The sequence below is a fragment of the Delphinus delphis genome, chromosome 19 (genome assembly GCF_949987515.2).
Source record: "Delphinus delphis chromosome 19, mDelDel1.2, whole genome shotgun sequence".
NCBI classification, from domain to species: Eukaryota; Metazoa; Chordata; class Mammalia; order Artiodactyla; family Delphinidae; genus Delphinus; species Delphinus delphis.
The window spans coordinates 27,938,164-27,958,658 of NC_082701.1; the positions used below are offsets into that span (position 1 = coordinate 27,938,164).

The 20,495-nt window shown below is 37.8% G+C and overlaps 1 protein-coding gene across 3 annotated transcripts in view; it reads left to right on the plus strand.

The window, feature by feature from the left end:
- BCAS3 (BCAS3 microtubule associated cell migration factor) overlaps nucleotides 1-20,495 on the plus strand; it is a 572,392-nt gene that overhangs the window by 33,105 nt on the left and 518,792 nt on the right. For all 3 annotated transcript variants that reach the window (XM_059997244.1, XM_059997243.1, XM_059997246.1), the window contains exon 6: nucleotides 14,065-14,146. In XM_059997244.1, the coding sequence (XP_059853227.1) occupies nucleotides 14,065-14,146 (82 nt within the window). The remainder of the gene's footprint in view (nucleotides 1-14,064; nucleotides 14,147-20,495) is intronic.

The following is a 20,495-nucleotide window of genomic DNA, read 5'->3' on the forward strand; positions in this document are numbered from 1 at the left end:
AAGTTGTTGCGTGTAGTTAAGAATACCAAAGAGTTACTGTGCATATATATGTACACACCCACACCACACACCCACTTTAGTAAGAATTGTTTAAAAATGGAACTGAAATATCTGTATTTTTAAATATTAAAATCCATTATAAACTATCCATTATAAACTGTATTATAAACTATCCATTATAAACCTGTTCTTTCCCTTAATATTCATTCAAGTTGATTGTCAATAATCAGTTGTCTCATTTTTTTCAGATGGGAAGAGTGAGATAATAGAAAGTATTAGTTTTCTGGGGACCTTAAAAAGAAATGGAACTAGGATTTCTATTTTCTAAATTTTGTTCATATTCAATTTAATGTTTGAATTTTGGACGTAGGACCAAAGGAATGAAATGGAGAATTTCTGATTTCCTAATTTTTGATTCAATTTACCTGTGAGTTTCAGTATTTTCTGGGAATCTTGATTTTACATTAGCAGTTGGGAGAATTCTTCATAAGACTCTCTAGAACTGTGATCATGTCTAATGGTCTTTGTATCTCTGGTGCCAAGTACATTGTCTAACAGTTAGTAGGGTGTGTGTGTTTGTGTGTGTGTGTCTATTTACATATATATTTACATATGTACGTGTATATGTATATATGCACATGTATATATGTTTAATAAATGTGTTTCAAGATTTCAGCCTTTTGCTGGATGTTTTCATCAAAGTGTGCTAGAGACTCAATATCAGGAAGATCCAAACTAAATTTCATAATCTTCTGCTGTTTGCTCTCATTCCATTCCATTCCCAATCCATCCCTTCTCCCTAAAATCTTCTTGTTTAAATTAATTAACAGAAGTCTCATTTTTCCATTCAGCCATACTGAAACTTGAGGGTCTATGCCACGTATTAGGAGGTATAAATGTAACTAAGGGCTGAGCCCTGCCTTGAGGAGATCATATTTTACTTGTGCGCGATGTCACTACATAATTGCAGTCTATGTCAGTGCTTCCCAAATGGGAGTGATTTTGCCCTCAAGGAAACATTTGTCTATGTTTGCAGACATTTTTTATTGTCACTATTAGGAGCTGCTACTGGCATCTAGTGGATAAAAGCCAGAGATGCTGTTAAACATCCTACAATGTACAGGACAACCTCCCACAACAAAAATTGTTCAGTCCAAAATGTCAGTAGCGCTGAGAAGCCCTGGTCTATGAGATTTGTGTTACGTTGGAGGGTTGAATAGAGTGCTGTAGCTGAGCAGTGTTGGGATGCTTTGGGGAATTTTGACACTTGTGTTGCATAGTGAAGTTTCATAATATTAATATAAATAATGGCAACTATTTAAAAAAATAACTGGAATGTACCACACACATTATTTTAGGCACATTGCCCATTATTGTCTCATTATCCTGTCAATTTAACTAGTTAGTGTTATTCCCGTTTTACAGATGAAAAAAATTGAAGCTCATGTTTAACCAGCTCAGCTTCTTTAATAGATGCCTTAAAAAAGAGACTACTTTTTATTTATTTTAAAAAATAAATTTATTTATTTATTTGTGGCTGTGTTGGGTCTTCGTTGCTGTGCGTGGGCTCTTTCTAGTTGTGGCGAGCTGGGGCTACTCTTTGTTGTGGTGCGCGGGCTTCTCATTGTGGTGGCTTCTCTTGTTGTGGAGCACGGGCTCTAGGTGCGCGGCCTTCAGTAGTTGTGGCTCGCAGGTTGTAGAGTGCAGTCTCAGTAGTTGTGGCGCATGGCCTTAGTTGCTCTGTGCATGTGGGATATTCCTGGACCAGGGCTCGAACCCGTGTTCCCTGCATTGGCAGGTAGATTCTTAACCACTGCACCACCAGGGAAGTCCCCCAAAAGACTATCTTTTAGATCAGTTTTAGGTTCATAGTAAAATTGAGCTGAAAGTACGAAGAGTTCCCGTATACCTCCTGTCCCCCCAAACACACAGCCTCCCTGCTATCAGCATTCCACATCAGGAGTGGGGCATTGTTAGAATCGATGAACTGACACTGACACATCATTATCACTAAGAGTCCATTACATTTACATTTACATTAGGGTTTACTTCCAGTGTTGTACATGCTATGGGTTTTGACAGATGTATAATGACGTGTACCCACCATTATAGGGTTATACAGAATAATCTCACTGCCCTAAATATCCTCTGTGTTCTGCCTATGTATGCACTGCTCTAAAAGTCTTGTGGGCACCCTTCTCTGGCAACCACTGGTCTTTTTACTGTCCATGTAGTTTTGCCTTTTTCAGAATGTCATATAGCTGGAATCATACAGTATGTAGCCATTTCAGATTGGCTTATTTCACCTAGTAATATGCATTTAAGTTTTCCCCATGTCTTTTCATGGCTTGATAGCGCACTTGTTTCTAGTGCTGGGTAATATTCCACTGTCTGGAGGTACCACTGTTTATTTATGACAGACACTTTTAAAAAATTAAGATATATATACTATAAAATGTACAAATCTCAAGTCTGTAGTTTGATGACTGTGTGTGTGTTTTATATATGTTTATATGCAAATAAGTCAAACTACCATTGAGAACAAAATGTAGAACATTTTTCTTACTCAGAAAGTTCCCCAGTCACTATTAGCCTCAAGGTAATCACTATTCTGACCATAGATTAGCTTTGCCTCATTGAACTTCACATAAGTAGAGGTACACAGTATGTGCTACTTTGTGTCTGTCCTTTGCACTATGTCTTTTAAAAATTCACCCATGTTGTTGCATGTTGCAGTAGTTGTTTTTTAATTTTTATTTATTTTCCTTTTTTCTTTGGCTGCGTCAGGTCTTAGTTGTGGCACACGGGATCTTCGCTGAGGCATGCGAGATCTTTCGTTGTGGTGCGCAGTCTCTTCGTTGTGGTGGGTGCGCTTCTCTCTTGTTGTGGCGTGCGTGTTTTCTCTCTCTAGTTGTGGCACGCGAGCTCTAGGATGTGTAGGCGCTGTAGTTTGTGGCACGCAGGTGCACCCAATAGTTGTGGCACGCGGGCTTAGTTGCCCCGCGGCATGTGGGATCTTAGTTCCTGGACCAGGGATCGAACCTGCGTCCCCTGCATTGGAAGGCGGATTCTTTACCACTGGACCACCAGGGAAACTACCACCAGTAGTTTGTATTTTTAATTTTTTTTCATTACTGGATTTTATTCCATGGATCGAATGTACCACAGTTTGTTTAGCTCTTCTTTTGATGAGGATTTGTGTTTCTGGCTTCTGGCTATAGTAAATAAAGCTCCTATGAACATAATTGTAGATTTATGTACGTTAGGAGTAGAATTGCTGGGTCATAGGTTAGGCATGTATTTAACTTTATTAGAAATTACCTGGAGCTTTCCAAAGGGGTTGTACCATTACACACTTACATCCACAATATCTGAGAGTTCTAATTGCTCCATTTCCTGCGACCATTGGTTCTGTCAGTCTTTTTTTTTTTTAATAAATTTATTTATTTTTGGCTGCGTTGGGTCTTTGTTGCTGTGCGCGGGCTTTGTCTAGTTGTGGCGAGCGGGGACTACTCTTTGTTGCAGTGCAAGGCTTCTCGTTGCAGTGGCTTCTCGTTGCAGAGCACGGGCTCTAGGTGCACGGGCTTCAGTAGTTGTGGCTCGCAGCCTCAGTAGTTGTGGCTCGCGGGCTCTAGAGCGCAACCTCAGTAGTTGTGGTGCATGGGCTTAGTTGCTCCACGGCATGTGGGATCTTCCCGGACTAGGGCTCGAACCCGTGTCCCCTCCATTGGCAGGCGGATTCTTAACCACTGTGCCACCAGGGAAGCCCCTGTCAGTCATTTTTTTTATCATCTTGTCAATATTACAAGTTTGTGTGATATCTGTTTTACAGAAGAAAAAAACCTTAGGCTTCTTTTTGATATAATCCGTTTCTCTTTGGTTAGATATCTACTGCAAAGCTATCTTCAATCAACAGATTATATCAGGGTAGGTTTACAATACGAGTATAATATGACAAACTCTTTTAAAAGTGGAAAAAGTCTATAAGCCAAAATTGGCTTATCTGCAGCACTGTTTTCTCTCTTTCCCTTTTCAATTGGACATGTATTCAGCATGAAATAAAATAATGAGTTAAAGGGAATCCAGTTTGTGTGTCTGAGTGATTATGAAGTGTTTATGACAGCTGCTAGGCTGACACTCTCTGTAATGGTGTTACGTTGGCTTCTGAACACCTTCCAGTCTGCCTCCAGGCGTGTGTGTCTGTGTAGTCTGAGTGGTTTTACATTAACATCCACCCTGAGTAAGATCTTTTGACTACAGAAGTGTTACTTGCAAATGGAAGATACCATTAGGGCTGCTTCAAAGCTCTGGAATGGTATTTGGATTGGTGATGCTGAAGTAATGGCTCGGGTTTTGAAGTGTAATGTCTAAATCTGCGTTGCATAACCGGAGGAACGTGTGAGTTTAAACTGCTTTTCTTTGATCTTCCTTTCAAAAATCAGGCTGAAGGAGAAAGGTTAAAGTTGCCTTAAAATATTCCTCTCTATGTGTGTAAAAATTTGGAAGTATGAAAATATGATTACAAATTCCATTCATTATTTATGTTCTGCGGTTTTCATATTGTTTTTGAAACTTACTTCCTTCTTGCTTCAAGTTTTGTATTTTGAATTTAGTGTCAAGACCAAAATACAGACTCGGTTGCTGTCTGCTTTATGTGGTTAGCAAATATCTGTTCTATAAGTTGTTAGTCCTCACAAATATGCATTTTAGGTGGTTTTTGTGGTTTGCATTTTTTTCTTGATGGCATACAGAGTAGGTTATGGAGATACTGACACTGTGACATTAACTGAATCATTTGTGGTTAGCTAGGCAGAAATAAAACAAAAAGCTTGTCCCCTCCTTCCTCCTACTTTTAGGAGCTTTCAAAAGAATTACATTTTTACCATTAGGAATACTTTCTTCAGTGTGTGCTATCTTAAGTTTTTGATATTGTTGGAGCAGAACTGTAACACATAAAATGACCACCTGGCAGTGACTTGTTCAAGAAAAAAACCCCAAGTTTAAAAACTGTTTTTGAATACAGTATTAATGGAGATTCTGATGCCTCTTTGATCTGGTCATTTAGGGGGAATATTTTTCTCTGTTTCCTTATGTCTAAAATGAAAATATATCATCAGATTGGCTCACAGGGTGAGAGAGAGCTAGAGAGAGAGCTTGCTTTGTAGTGTGATCATTACTCATGTAGCTACGTGCTGTCCTTCTGTTGCTTAGGAACCAAATACCTTAGTATAAGATGATACTTCCCTCTCCTTCCCCTATCTCTTGTTTTATGTTTTTTAATTTTTACCCTTTCTAACTAAAAAAAATATACATATATATATATGTGTGTGTATATATATATATATGTATTTACCTTTTCTCCTTATTTAAAAAAATTATTGTTGTTACTTTGTAAGTTAAAAAAACTGGCAGGAATTCCCTGACAGTCCAGCGATTAGCACTCCGCAGGCTTCCACTGCAGGGGGCCCGGGTTCTATCCCTGGTTAGCACAGTGTGCCCAGGAAAAAAAGAAAGAGAAAAGACCAGGGCTTTCCTGGTGGTGCAGTGGTTAAGAATCCGCCTGCCAATGCAGGGGACACGGGTTCAAGCCCTGGTCCAGGAAGATCCCACATGCCACGGAGCAACTAAGCCTATGCGCCACAACTACTGCGCCTGCACTGTAGAACCCGCAAGCCACAACTACTGAGCCTGTGTGCCACAACTACTGAAGCCCACACGCCTAGAGCCCATGCTCCACAACAAGAGAAGCCACTGCAATGAGAAGCCTGCACACTGCAACGAAGAGTAGCCCCAGCTTGCCTCAGCTAGAGAAAGCCCACACATAGCAATGAATACCCAGCGCAGCCAAAAATAAGATAAATAGAATAAGTAAATTTATTTAAAAAAAAAGAACACCAAAAACTGTCATGAACCAATCTTCATTTTAAAGAACTTCATCAGTTCAGTTGTGTTGTATGTATGATTACTACATGTGAAACAATTAGCAAAGTGATAACTTATATACTTGTTTATTTAAATAGACCAAGTAAGGTCCTTTTGTTACTTTGGGAACTGAATTAATTAGTGTAAAATGTTATCGGCTCTTCGCTCCTCCCATCTCTCTATAGTTTTACCTTTTATCCCTATTTTGGGTGGGGTGGGTATTAAGGAAGGTTAAAATTTATTTGTGGAATTTTCACATTTTTCATATATATGAAAATAAACACTAATATACTATTTTTAAAGCAGTTTTAGGTTTACATAAAAGTTGAGCAGAAAGTACAGAGAATTCCCATGTATCCCTCATCCCCTGCATTTTCCCCTATTAACATCTTGCATTAGTGATGCGCCACGTGGCTTACAAGATCTTAGTTCCTGGACTAGGGATCGAACCTTAGCCCACGGCAGTGAAAGTGCTGAGTCCTAACCACTGGACCACCGGGGAATTCCCGAGGTACATTTGTTAAAATTGGTGAACCAGTATTGACACATTATTAACTAAAGTCCATAGTTTACATTTTTCTCCTTAACGAAAAAGTTTTATTTGTTATTACTTTTTAACTTTAATGAAGCACTGTTCTTATTAAGGACTTCATTTCAACTCTATGTGGTTGGTACATGTGAGACAATTAGAATAGATTGATAATTCTACATTTGTTTATTTAAATGGACAGTTTTTACGTCACTCTTGGTAAGAAAACCTGTTGCAGGTAAAAACATTACATTAACTCAGAAAGGCTGGATTGAGCGTGGGATATTTGCCGGCGAGAGTGGCGACTGCCTTGATCTTGAGTGGGAGTGTGAAGACCAGTGTGATAAAACCTGCTGCCCAGATGAGGTGCTGCTTGCCACTCTGATAGTAGTCCTTTTCTTGAGAGCTGAAAAGCTTAGGAAGTAATATACCAGTGGGTTCAATAATGAGTTATACCAAAATGTGTTTTATGATGTGGTGTTATAACAAATTTCCAGGTATTAAATGTTAACAACATGTTTTGAAAACAGGGAGGCAAAGGCAAATTAAGTACCATTAAGACTGAATAATGATGCCAACATAGACTTAGTCGTTTATTTATCAGTTCATTCATTTAACAAGCATCTTCTTGATTTAACTCTCTTGCTTCATATTTTAAATATACAGTTTAACACCTTTGCTTTGTTAGATAGATATGTCATTACCCGTATTTTAAAGCCAAACTCAGATTTAGCAAATTTGTATAGTTTATAAACAGAAGTCCAGTTTATTTTCTATTGTAATAAACTGTTGGAACCGTTGATGTTGCTGATGTGATCTTTGTAACTGATTATCTGTCATACTGTACGCAGTTGGCATTGTTGCCATAGGCCATGCATGATTTTGGGAAAAGAATAAAACTTCCAGGGTCTTACCTGTGGGCTGCTTTTACTCTCTTTGATTTTCCAAGTGGAATCAGAGGCATTACTTTTTGGAAAGCTCAGGTGTGAAAGATATTTTTGACTGAAAGTCAGGATGTGCTTGAGATAAACACAAAGAATTCTTTTTCCGATGTCTTTTATGTCTGATGGCTTGGTCTTTTTTTTTTTTTTTAAGAAGATGTTGTGGGTAGGAGTTTATTAATTAATTAATTTATATTTGCTGTGTTGCGTCTTCGTTTCTGTGCGAGGTCTTTCTCTAGTTGTGGCAAGCGGGGGCCACTCTTCATCGCGGTGCACGGGCCTCTCACTATGGCGGCCTCTCTTGTTGCGGAGCACAGGCTCTAGACACGCCGGCTCAGTAGTTGTGGCTCACGGGCCCAGTTGCTCCGCTCCATGTGGGATCCTCTCAGACCAGGGCTCGAACCCGTGTCCCCTGCATTGGCAGGCAGATTCTCAACCACTGCGCCACCAGGGAAGCCCTTGGTCTTTTAATTTATATTTCCAGTGTAAAAATCCCTACTGTATGTGATGTAGCCATTTTGAAAAATAGGTAAATTAATACCTCTTTTTAAGTTTTTTAGAGATTAAACCTTGCTGATGTATTTATCAAGGAAAAAACCTGCTAATCATACCTTTTGTATTCGAACTGCTTGAGTTATAGGGGAAAGATAGTAATTTTTGTATGTTTCCTATATTTAATAGGGACTGAATTTGCTTTGAATGTTTACAAATCAACATTTTTCCACTTCAAGGACTATCATTTTTTTATAACCCAATCATTGTACCTTATATGGGGCGAGAGATTGCTTATTACTGGATTTGGAATTAAGATATGAATTCAGTTAGGTATAAAAAGCTCTAGTTTTTCCAGAGCTGCTGAAATGAGTTCTTGAATTCAGTCATAATGCTGGAAATCAAGGGTCCTCCAGGATAAAACTCTTACATCATGAGCCCTGATGGAGGGCCACTATAATAAAGCCTGTTTGTTTATTTAGTTTGAGGCAGCATTGCTTTTCCAAAGGAGGCTAATTTATGCATTTTACTCACTGTGCATAATAGATCTAAATCCAAAATTTATTAGAATCAGGCAAATATATTGGGCAAGAGACTTTATCAGACTGCTCATGAGAGAGTATAACTAAATTCCAATAATAATATGAAAGGGTGAAACCTCCTTTGAAGAAAATGCAAATTAAAATGACGGTGAGAATCCCACTGAACATCCACCAGAATGACACCAACTGTTGGATGTGGAGCAGGTTGAGAACTCTTTTACACTGGTAAATTGTTCAGTTACTGTTGTTAAAATCTACAAAATATGCACATATTTCTAATACAGAAGCAACTTCAGTAGTATATACCCAAAAGAAATACTTAAATATGGTCACTAAATGCCATGTGCAAGAATATTCATAGTAATCTTCCTTATGATGTTACCAGTTAAAAAGTGGTAAAATCATGACACTCATACAACTGTAAAATGGACATGTGTCATAGATTTTATTTAACTTATTAATGAGGTGTTGGACAAGTTAACGCCGGTTCAAAGGAGAATCTGACGAACAGATATAGGGAATTAGGAATGCTGAAATGACCCTGTTAAGAGATGCAAACCTAGCTAATAGCCTGTTGGGAAAGTGTATACTGCTTGGAATCTTTTTTATGAGTGGAATTCAATTGTATATCTACTAAACAAGTTTCATTTGCATTTCTGTGGGCAAGAGTCAATTGCCTTACTATTCGTTTTCTACAACTTACAGTATTGTAAAATAGCCCAGTCAAGACAAAGGTGCAGATTCTTATAGAATCAAATAATCCCAAAGGATCCACTATATAACTCTTGGTAATCCACTGGAAGAACACACAGTAATCTTTTTCCCATTTGAAAGTTTGTTGCAATTTTTCCTGACATCTTATGAGCCCAAAACTAGAAACAACCTAGAAGTCCAGCAACCAACAGTAGAACAGATAAATTGTGGTCTTTTCATGCAATGGGAATCTATATAGCAACAGAAATAAAAAACTACGATCATATGCAACAATACAAATGAATTTCACAGGCATGTAATGTGTGAAAGAAGCCATTCACAAGAGAGTACATACTACGTGATTCCATTTAAATAAATTTGAAGAAGTAAAACTTATGTGTGAGAAGTGTTAGAAGTCAAGATAGTGGTTATGGTTATTCTTGCCTTGGGTTTGTGAGTGCGAAGGGGTGTGGAGGGACCTTCTGAGTATCTGTAATGTTCTGTTTCTTGATGTCTCTGCTGGTAACAGAGGTGTATTAGCATTGAAAATTCATTAAGCTGTACATATACCTAAGATTTATGTATTACTGCTAAGTCTGTTATCTTTCAGTAAAGTTTGCTAAAAAGAATCAATTGGAGACCACAATTCTGCATTTGACCAGTGTCTAAAAGGGAAGTTGGGGGTGTAAATATGTACTATTGTCCGAATTCTGTGTCTTTGTAGAGCATAATTATTATTGTCCTTTGTGTTTGATTGAATTTTCTATTTTGTAGTCAGATGCCTTTGAAAAGTCATCAGGATTTCAGAAACAAGTTTGGTTCTGAGGGCTAGATGACCTTCATGTGCTTTCAGAATTCTCTAAAAGCACTTATAAAGCCCCCCTCCCCCCCCAGCTTTTATAGCCTTTTCTCTGTGTGTATGATTGTCTCGGCTGTTATAATTTCCTTTTGCCTTAGGTTGAGCTGTGAGATTCTAAACTTGTACTCCCCCCCACCCCTTTTTGGTTTGGTATGTAATTTGCATATTTTCACCATGTGAAAGCTATTTTCTATGGTTGGAAAAGATTTTTTTCCAACAGTGTGAACAAATCATTCTTTGTTCTCCTTATTGTGCCTCCAAACTGGTACGTCCGGTTTATGCTCCAAACAACAAAAGCCTGTCATCAGAAATTAAAATGCCAGTAAGAACAAAGGCAGAGACCCATGAGGAACTATTGGAGAGGTTTCCTCCCTGTTTGCTCCTCTCCCCAAGTTACTGCAGTTGCCAGGAAGTTGGAACATTGCTTGATACACGCCTTCCTTGTAGTTCTACCCTTGTATTTATTATTGTTGGTTTAAAAGTGAACTTAGAGCTCCTGGTAATTCTTCTCAGGATCAGTAAAATCCTCATCTCAGAGATTCTTTGCTGTTTTCAATGAGCTCTTTCTAAGAAATCTAAAAATCACTTTGAAAGCCTTAAAAAAACTTCATCAGTTTTGACATTTATTTGAGAGCAAAATTGCCAGTGAACATACTGTATAAAATGATTAGAGGCAATTGAAAACGGCAGCTAAAGCGGAGCCTATAAGGACATAGCCATTCTCTCTGTGTCCTACCTAAAATGTGCACGTCTTATCTATATACACGTTATTAGCACTGCCTCTGTTCTGAACTTGTATTCCAGTATAGAGTTTGCCTATATTATTGGGAGAGTTCTCTCCTCTGGGAAGTTTGACATTTGTGACTCACTTAGGATACTTTAGAATTATGCTTCTAACAATTTTGATTTTAACATATTCACAAACTTCTATACATAGTAATAGTGCTTCCCCCCACCTCCCTTCCCTGATGTGATAATTAAAGATTCTAGGACCTTAACTTAGAGGTAATGAAGGATCGGCAATGAATGTGGAGATGCGTTTTGTAATCACGCCTAATGTTTTTTGTCTTACCTGTTGCTGTACATTTAAAGAGGGATTTAGAGTAGAAGCTTAGAATAGAATAGGGCATTTAGGTTTGTTTTAAAAGCCGTTATGCTCAAAAGCATGGTGTGTTCAGATTTCAGAATGTTTTTGTATATCAAAGTAAGCTCTTGGGTATTAAATCCAGTGATAACAAACGTTTATCATATTGTGAATATGCCAAGACAGGTTTGTTTTATTCTTTATTGTTTAGTATAATTTAGTATAGCAGCTCAGTTAAATGTGATTAGACTTTTTAGCTTTAAGGCTTTATTTGATAGGACCAAAAGCTAAATGCTAGACTTGTGGCATATGGAAATAATAGTACAGAGCAGTGAATTTTGTGTTAGAATACTATGATTTGTTATAGGTATAAACCTTATTTGTGAGAGGTGGTTTTCATTACTCTGAATTATAATGTCAGTGCAATTTCTACAGTATTGTTTTTTTTAATTTTAATTTTATTTATTTTTATATTTATTTTTTAATTTTTGGCTGTGCTGGGTCTTCGTTTCTGTGCGAGGGCTTTCTCTAGTTGCGGCAAGTGGGGGCGTCTTTTCATCGCAGCGCGCTGGCCTCTCACTATCGCGGCCTCTCTTGTTGCGGAGCACAGGCTCCAGACGCGCAGGCTCAGTAGTTGTGGCTCATGGGCCTAGTTGCTCCGCGGCATGTGGGATCTTCCCAGACCAGGGCTCGAACCCGTGTCCCCTGCATTGGCAGGCAGATTCTCAACCACTGTGCCACCAGGGAAGTCCTACAGTATTGTTTTATAATTTATTTTTCATTGCATTCTTAGTAGAAATAGTATGTATATTGAAGAATACTGTTTATCCATTGCCTAACAAACAATCTCTTTTCAAAAAGTAAATGACTTGGCAGCTTTGGAGGTAGCCAGTAATGCATCTATAATGTAATTGGACTGTATTAGTGATTTACCTTTTGGTGAAAGTGTTCTTAAAATCAAAGAGGTGATGGTAATTTTTGGATTTCAGAGAATGTGTGATTTACTGCATTGGGTGGGAGATTGAACAAAGTGACCCTTTAAGGATTTTTCTAAACTGAAAATTCTGTTCTATAAGAATAAAATGTGGACTTAGGAGCTGCAGTATATAATGGCAATGGTATTTTATTTAGAAAATTAATGTTTACAGAGGAATTTGTAGAGAGGTAAATTTAAGAAGTAAATTTAAGTTTGCTATACTGAGTTTGTAGCTTTTGTGTGTTTAATTGGTGATAGGTGGTGCTATTGTTGCATAGTTAGTGGGAAGAGCCTAGCATTCCTCGTATCTTCTGCTTCCCAAGTGCTATAGAGGGATTTGCCATTGTGGCCAATAAATACATTGTAATAATTTTTATAAGCTAAATGAATATGATGGCTCTTTAAGAGACAAAAATATTTACAGTTTGCAGCTCTTAAATTCGGGTAGAAGAGAAGCTGAAGATCTAAAAAAGTAGTTAATCTAAAAGACAGCTCTGCAGATTTATAGTTTAATATTGGAAGATTGATAAGCCTTTTATAATGTATACAATGATGATATTTTAAACTCCTTGTTTGGCAGGCCTATTTTTAAAAAATACCATCAGCGTGTTTATGGAATGTTTATCATTTTTATATCTGTTGTAAGTTCTTAGGTATTTAGAACGAGTTATTTCTATATCTGTTGTAAGTTTTCGGGTATTTAGAATGAGTTTTATAATATTTGCCATTTTCCCTATCTGATATTACATATTCCATCAAACACTTGAGAATTAAGAAAATGTATTGGGAACTACATTACCACTTATAGTAATCTGGAAAGCCTTTCTTAACATTGTGATTTAATATGTTCAGTATTTCAATTAGCAAATTGTTCTTTGGAACCACTAATTCTGAAAAGCAGTTGTTTTCACACTTGACACAAATATTAGAATACCTCTTTTACTTTGGGATTAATAGGCTGCTGTACATCTGAGGAACAGATCTGATATTACTGAAAATGAACGGACATTCATACGTGTTTGATCTATGTGTGTAAGAAGAATAATGACATTTAAAGATGCGTACATATTTTTTTATGCATAGAATACTGAAATTTAAAGCATCTTGAGGTCCTTTAGCACCTTTATAGTCTCAGCTTATAAATGCAAAGGAATATAGGCTTAGAGGAGGTAGGGGAAATGTGGAGATGTTGGTCAAACGGTGCAAAGTTGCAGTTTTGTAAGATGTACAAGTCAGGGGACGTAATGTTCAGGCATGATGACTGCAGTTAATACTATATTGAAGACTGGAAAAATAGATTTCAGATACTCTTATCACACACAGAAGGTAAGTCTGAGGAAGTGACTGTGGTAATCATTTCACCATATATATGTATATCAAATCTTCATGTTGTATACCTAAATGTATACAATATTTACTAAAATATATTTAGAAAAGAAAATAAGTAATAAAGGTTTATAGAGGTTAAATGATTTACTCAACGTAGTTAACAGGTTGGGTTGCAGAACCATAACTGGCAACTAGGTCATTTACCCTCCACCTCAGTGTTCTTTGCAACATGTTTTGCTCTTTTTCATTTATAACAATTTGCGAAAGTTACTACAACATTTAAGTTCTGCTTTTCAGAATGCTAAGAATATTTATGTTTTTCTTACATAGAAAACTGAATACTAATTAAAAAAATCAGAGTTGCTTTGCTCTGAAATGGAAGGCAGTCACATAGGAACCGAGCAGACTTTAACAAACTGGTAGTTTATTAAAGATAAAAATTACAGGTTTTCAGAACAGACCTTTTATTTTCCTATTCATATTAAGTGCATGCTCTTATAATTTTCTAAAAATATTTATGATAATTTAAGGTATTAATATACTTAATGTGTATGGTCAGCCATAAATAGGTGTGTGAATGTACATATACTACATTTCAGACCAAAAATCGTGATAAAAATTCAGGAGATCTTGTTTTTGTATAATAATGTTCTGACCTGCATTTTCATTTACTGAATTTTTTTTCTGTCTTCTGCAGATCAGTGGGGAAGCACAGGAGCTTTTTTCTGTTCGACATGGCCCAATTCGAGCAGCTAGAATCTTGCCTGCTCCACAGTTTGGTGAGTGTAGCCCTTAAGAAGAAACAAATCATTCAGAAAGAGGTTTCTCTTTTATTGGTCTTGGACAACAGACAGCAAGAATGATAACTAAAGTCTGTTTTCCTCCACGTGTCCATACTCCTTCCCCTCCTCCCTCCAAGATAAACTCTTAGTGCTGTCAGTTGAGATGGAAATAGGTAATCTTAACCAATTCAGTATGGCCATTCACTTTCTGCTGCGGTTTTGATTTATCTTCCTCCTCTTTGATCTCCATTTAGTTTCTGACATTGCTGGCTCTTTCTTGAAGCCCTCTTCTCTCTTGGTTTTCATGGCAGTGCTCTTCCCATATCCCTTCCTTGCTGACTGTGCCGCTTTTGTTATGTTTCTGGTTTAGCTTACTTCTGTGGGTATTCCCCAAGTCTCTGTTGTTCTCAGTGTCTTTGCTCCTCTTAGTTATACTTACTGCCTTGAAGAGCTTGGTTTTCACCATTATCTCGATTGTAGATGGGTCTGTTGTCTGTATTTACAGCTATGGCAGAAGTACAGTTTCGGGCTTTTGACCTTGGATCTCTGCTTTAATAATGAAAACTTCTTAATGTTGTATTTAAATATTATGTATTTTTAAAATTAAAAAATCAGATATATGGTTAAATTACATCTGTTATTTGGAAGCGTAATTCCCAACTCTTTAATGATCTGAGCTTTCTAAGGGTTGTATTTTCTCTTTAATTTGCCTATGTTCACTCAGTAATGCTTTTGTATGTGCACTAAAAACAATCATATTAATATCATTTGCATACTTAAAAAGAGGATATTAAAATATTTTAATGCTATTGTATTTTTAAAGTTTGTACAGAAGTTGGGAAATCTTCCTGATAATACTTCTTTATGCAGTTATTTCTCTACATTGGTGAGAATGATGTTTATTAAAATGTACTACTATTTGCATAACTAATGTTAGGGATTAATTTAATTATTAAATCTACTTAATTGAAATGGTAAGGGTGGAGGTAATAAGGCAACAATATCCTGCAGTCACGTGGAGATTTTTCCTTGTTATTGAACTGTATGGCATCTACAGTTATCAACTTTGTCTCTGCTTTACACTCTCTGTTTTCTGTTGCATTTGTGTTTTGGTGAAATTTTTGACAAAGAAGATTGTTTTGGAATAACCAGCCTCACTGGATGGTTGGAATCAAGAAGAACTTTAGGGCTTCCCTGGTGGTGCAGTGGTTGAGAGTCCGCCTGCCGATGCAGGGGACGTGAGTTCGTGCCCCGGTCGGGGAGGATCCCACATGCTGCGGAGAAGCTAGGCCTGTGAGCCATGGCTGCTGAGCCTGCACGTCCGGAGCCTGTGCTCCGCAGCAGGAGAGGCCACAACAGGGAGAGGCCCGTGTACCGCAAAAAAAAAAAAAAAAAAAAAAAAAAGAACTTTATTACTAAAGGACTCTGCCATGTCTTTGTTTCTTTTGTATGTAATTCACAGAGGCAGATTTTTCTCCTTTCATTTCATTTATGAAGTTCTTTTCTTCATGTCAATTATTTATTTTTTTAAAATTTATTTTATTTATATTTGGCTGTGTTGGATCTTCGTTGCTGCAAGAGGGCTTTCTCTAGTAGTGGGCGGGGGCTACTCTTCGTTGAGGTGCGCGGGCTTCTCATTGCGGTGGCTTCTGTTGTTGCGGAGCACAGGCTTTAGGCACGTGGGCTTCAGTAGTTGTGGATCGTGGGCTCTAGAGCTCAGGCTTAGTAGCTGTGGCTCACGGAGTTAGTTGCTCCGCGGTATGTGGGATCTTACCCGGACCAGGGCTCAAACCCGTGTCCCCTGCATTGGCAGGCGGATTCTTAACCACTGCACCACCAGGGAAACCCTATTTATTTTTTATATTTAAATTTTTTTTTTTGCCGCACTGCATGGCTTGTGGGATCATAGTTCCCCAACCAGAGATCGGACCTTGGCCCCCTGCGGTAGAAGCACGGAGTCCTACCCACTGGACCGCCAAGAAATTCCCCTCTTTATGCCAATTATTAATGTTCAACTTTTCTCAAATTTTTTACTTTGGGCAGAACTATATGAGAGAGTATAAAGCTTTAAAAGCTAATATTGCTAGTAGAATTTGAATTTGTTTAATTTACTTTGTCTAATTAAAAGAAAGATTTCTCCATCCACTATAATATACATTTATTTATTTATTTATTTAAAAAAATTTTTTTGGTTGTATTGGGTCTTCATTGCTGCATGCGGGCTTTCTCTAGTTGCGGCGAGCAGGCGCTACTCTTCATTGTGGTGGCTTCTCTTGTTGCGGAGCACGGGCTCTAGGCGTGTGGGCTTCAGTAGTTGCAGCACGCGGGCTCAAGTACTTGTGGCACACGGGCTCTGTAGTTGTGGCTTGTGGGCTCTAGGGCGCGGGCTCAGTAGTTGTGGCTCATGGGCTTAGTTGCTCTGTGGCATGTGGGATCTTCCCGGACCAGGGTTCGAACCCATGTCCCCTGTGTTGGCGGGCATATCCTTAACCACTGTACCACCAGGGAAATCCAACTATAATATACTTTTACATGCACTATAAGATACTTTAAATACACTTTTTTTTAGATTTAAGATGTAATTTCACAAAATGTTGTATGACTTGCAGAAATTACATGTTGCTTTTATTGTATTTAAGTTTTTAGATTTATTTTCATCAAACATGCAACTGATCAGATAAAATTTGTAATGGAAAATAGAATACCCCTTTCCTCTCTTCTGCCCGTTTTGCTTTTGCGCTCACTTTGGTGGAATAAGTCCTTTGGTAGCTTCCTGGAAAAGGATGTGTGGTAGATCTTGTTCATCTGAAGATGTCTTTATTTTTCTTTAATTCTTGATTGTTAATTTGTCTGGGTAAGAAATACTTGTTTGTAAGTAATGTTACTTCAGAAATTTGAAGGTATTGATCTGGTGTTATGGTTGAAGAATCTTAAGACATTTTGACACCTTTTTCTTTGTATATGGCTTATTTTTTCCTCAGGAGCTAATAGAATGTTGGCTTTGTTCCCAGTGTTCCAAAATTTTGCACTGTTGTTTCTTGGTTCTTATGTTTTTCTGGGCCTCTTCGATGTAGAAATGCAAGTAGTATAGTTATGAGAAAATTCTTTTTCTTTTTTTTTAATATCTTTATTGAAGTATAATTGCTTTACAATGTTGGGTTAGTTTCTGCTGTACAACAAAGTGAATCAGCTATATGTATACCTAGATCCCCATATGCCCTCCCTCTTGAGCCTCCCTCCCACCTTCCCTATCCCACCCTTCTAGGTCGTCACAAAGCGTCAAGGGAGAAAATTCTTTAAACTACTTTTTTGATGGTTTCTTCTCTTAAGTTTTCCATGTTCTCTCTTTCTGGTACTTGTATTATTTGGCTGTTATATCCCCTAGAATGATTAATTAAAAAATAATTTCATCCCTGTTCTGTTTGGGAGATTGTCTCAATATGGATTACTAACTCTTCTTGAATAATTCTTTGCTGGGATGTCCCTGGTGGTCCAGTGGTTAAAACTCTGTGCTTTCAATGCAGGGGGTACGGGTTCAATCCCTGGTCGGGGAACTAAGATCCCACATGCCTTGTGGTGTGCCCCACCCGCCCCACAAAATGATTCTTTTCTGCTGTCTTTTTTTCTTAACCTCTCCTCATGCCCAACACCTCCCTCCCTCCCTTCCTCTCTCTTTCCCTCCCTCCCTTCCTCCTTCCCTCTCCCTCTTTCCCTCCCCTTCTCTCTCCCTCCCTTCTTCCTTCCTTCCTTTTCTTTCTTCCTCCCTACTTCCCTCCCTCCCCCCACTTTCCCTCCTCCCTCCTTCCCTCCCTTCCTGTTTTTCTTTCTTGGTGTAATTTACATGTAAATATTACCAAATAGAATCCAGTGATCCATAAAAAATTTATACATCAGGACCAAGTAAAAGATATTCCAGGAATACAAGGTCGGTTAACATTTTGAAAATAAATCAGTGTAATTCACCATATGAGTAGAATGAAGAAGAAAACACAGTTGATCATCTCAATAGAAGTGGAAAAAACTTTGGCAAAATTTAATAGCCATTTAGGATTAAAAAAAAGCTTTTAGCAAATTAGAAGTAGAAAGAAACATCCTCAGTATGCTAAAGATAATCCATAAAAAAATCTATAGCCAACATTATAATCAATAATGATATATTAAATATTGTACTTTCCTACTGAGTTTGGGATGGATCCTATCACTACTTCTATTCACCATTGAATTCAAGTCCTAGCCATTACAATAAGGCAAGAAAAATGAATAAGAGATGCAAATATTAGAAGGAAAGGTATAAAATCATCTTATTCATAGATAATTTGATTGTATATGTAGAAAATACAAAACAATCTACAAACTGTTAGAATTAAGAAGTGATTTTTTAAAAAAATTAATTTATTTTTGGCTGGGTTGGGTCTTCGTTGCTGTGTGCGGCCTTTCTCTAGTTGCGGTGAGTGGGGGCTGCTCTTTGTTGTGGTGTGCGGACTTCTCATTGCAGTGGTTTCTCTTGTTGTGGAGCACAGGCTCTAGGTGCGCGGGCTTCAGTAGTTGTGGCTTGTGGGCTCTAGAGTGCAGGCTGAGTAGCTGCGGCTCACGGGCTTAGTTGCTCCGCAGCATGTGGGATCGTCACGGACCAGGGCTTGAACCCGTGTCCCCTGCATTGGCAGGTGGATTCTTAACCACTGCCCCACCAGGGAAGCCCCAATTAATAAGTCATTAATAAGAGCTGTTGCAAAAATCCTCAGGAAAATACTAGCAAACAGAATCCAGTAGCACATTAAAAGGATCATACACCATGATCAAGTGGGATTTATCCCAGGAATGCAAGGATTCTTCAATATACACAAATCAATCAATGTGATACACCATACTAACAAATTGGAGGATAAAAACCATATGATAATCTCAGTAGTTGCAGGAAAAGCTTTTGACAAAATTCAACATCCATTTATGATAAGAACTCTCAAGAAAGTAGGCATAGAGGGAACCTACCTCAACATAATAAAGGCCATATATGACAAACACACAGCCAACATTGTTCTCAATGGTGAAAAACTGAGACCATTTCCTCTAAGATCAGGAACAAAACAAGGGTGCGCATTCTCACCACTGTTATTCAACATAGTTTTGGAAGTGTTAGCCACAGCAGTCAGAGAAGAAAAAGAAATAAAAGGAATCCAAATTGGAAAAGAAGAAGTAAAACTGTCACTGTTTGCAGATGACATGATACTATACATAAAGAATCCTAAAGATGCTACTAGAAAACTACTAGAGCTAATCAATGAATTTGGTAGAGTAGCAGGATACAAAATTACTGCACGGAAATCTCTTGCATTCTTATACACTAATGATGAAAAATCTGAACGGGAAATTAAGGAAACACTACCAGTTACCATTGCAACAAAAAGAATAAAATACCTAGGAATAAACCTACTTAAGGAGACAAAAGATCTGTATGCAGAAAAGTATAAGACACCAATGAAAGAAATTAAAGGTGATACAAACAGATGGAGAGATATACCATGTTCTTGGATTGGAAGAATCAACACTGTGAAAATGACTATACCACCCAAAGCAATATACAGATTCATTGCAATCCCTATGAAACTACCAATGGCATTTTTCACAGACCTAGAACAAAAAATTGCACAATTTGTATGGAAACAGAAAAGACCCCGAATAGCCAAAGCAATCTTGAGAAAGAAAAAAGGAGCTGGAGGAATCAGGCTCCCAGACTTCAGAGTGTACTACAAAGCTACAGTAATCAAGACAGTATGGCACTGGCACAAAAACAGAAGTATAGATCAATGGAACAGGATAGAAAGCCCAGAGATAAACCCATGCACATATGGTCACGTTATCTTTGATAAAAGAGGCAAGACTATACAATGGAGAAAAGTCAGCCTCTTCAATAAGTGGTGCTAGGAAAAGTGGACAGCTACATGTAAAAGATGAAATTACAACACTCCCTAGCACCATACATAAAAATAAACTAAAAATGGATTAAAGACCTAAATGTAAGGCCAGACACTATAAAACTCTTAGAGGAAAACAGGCAGAACACCGTATGACATAAATCACAGCAAGATCCTTTTTGACCCACCTCCTAGAGAAATGGAAATAAAAACAAAAATAAACAAATGGGACCTAATGAAACCTAGAAGCTTTTGCACAGCAAAGGAAACCACAAACAAGAGGAAAAGACAACCCTCAGAATGGGAGAAAATATTTGCAAATGAAACAACTGACAAAGGATTAATCTCCAAAATTTACAAGCAGCTCATGCAGCTCAATATGAAAAAAACAAACAACCCAATCCAAAAATAGGCAGAAGACCTAAATAGACATT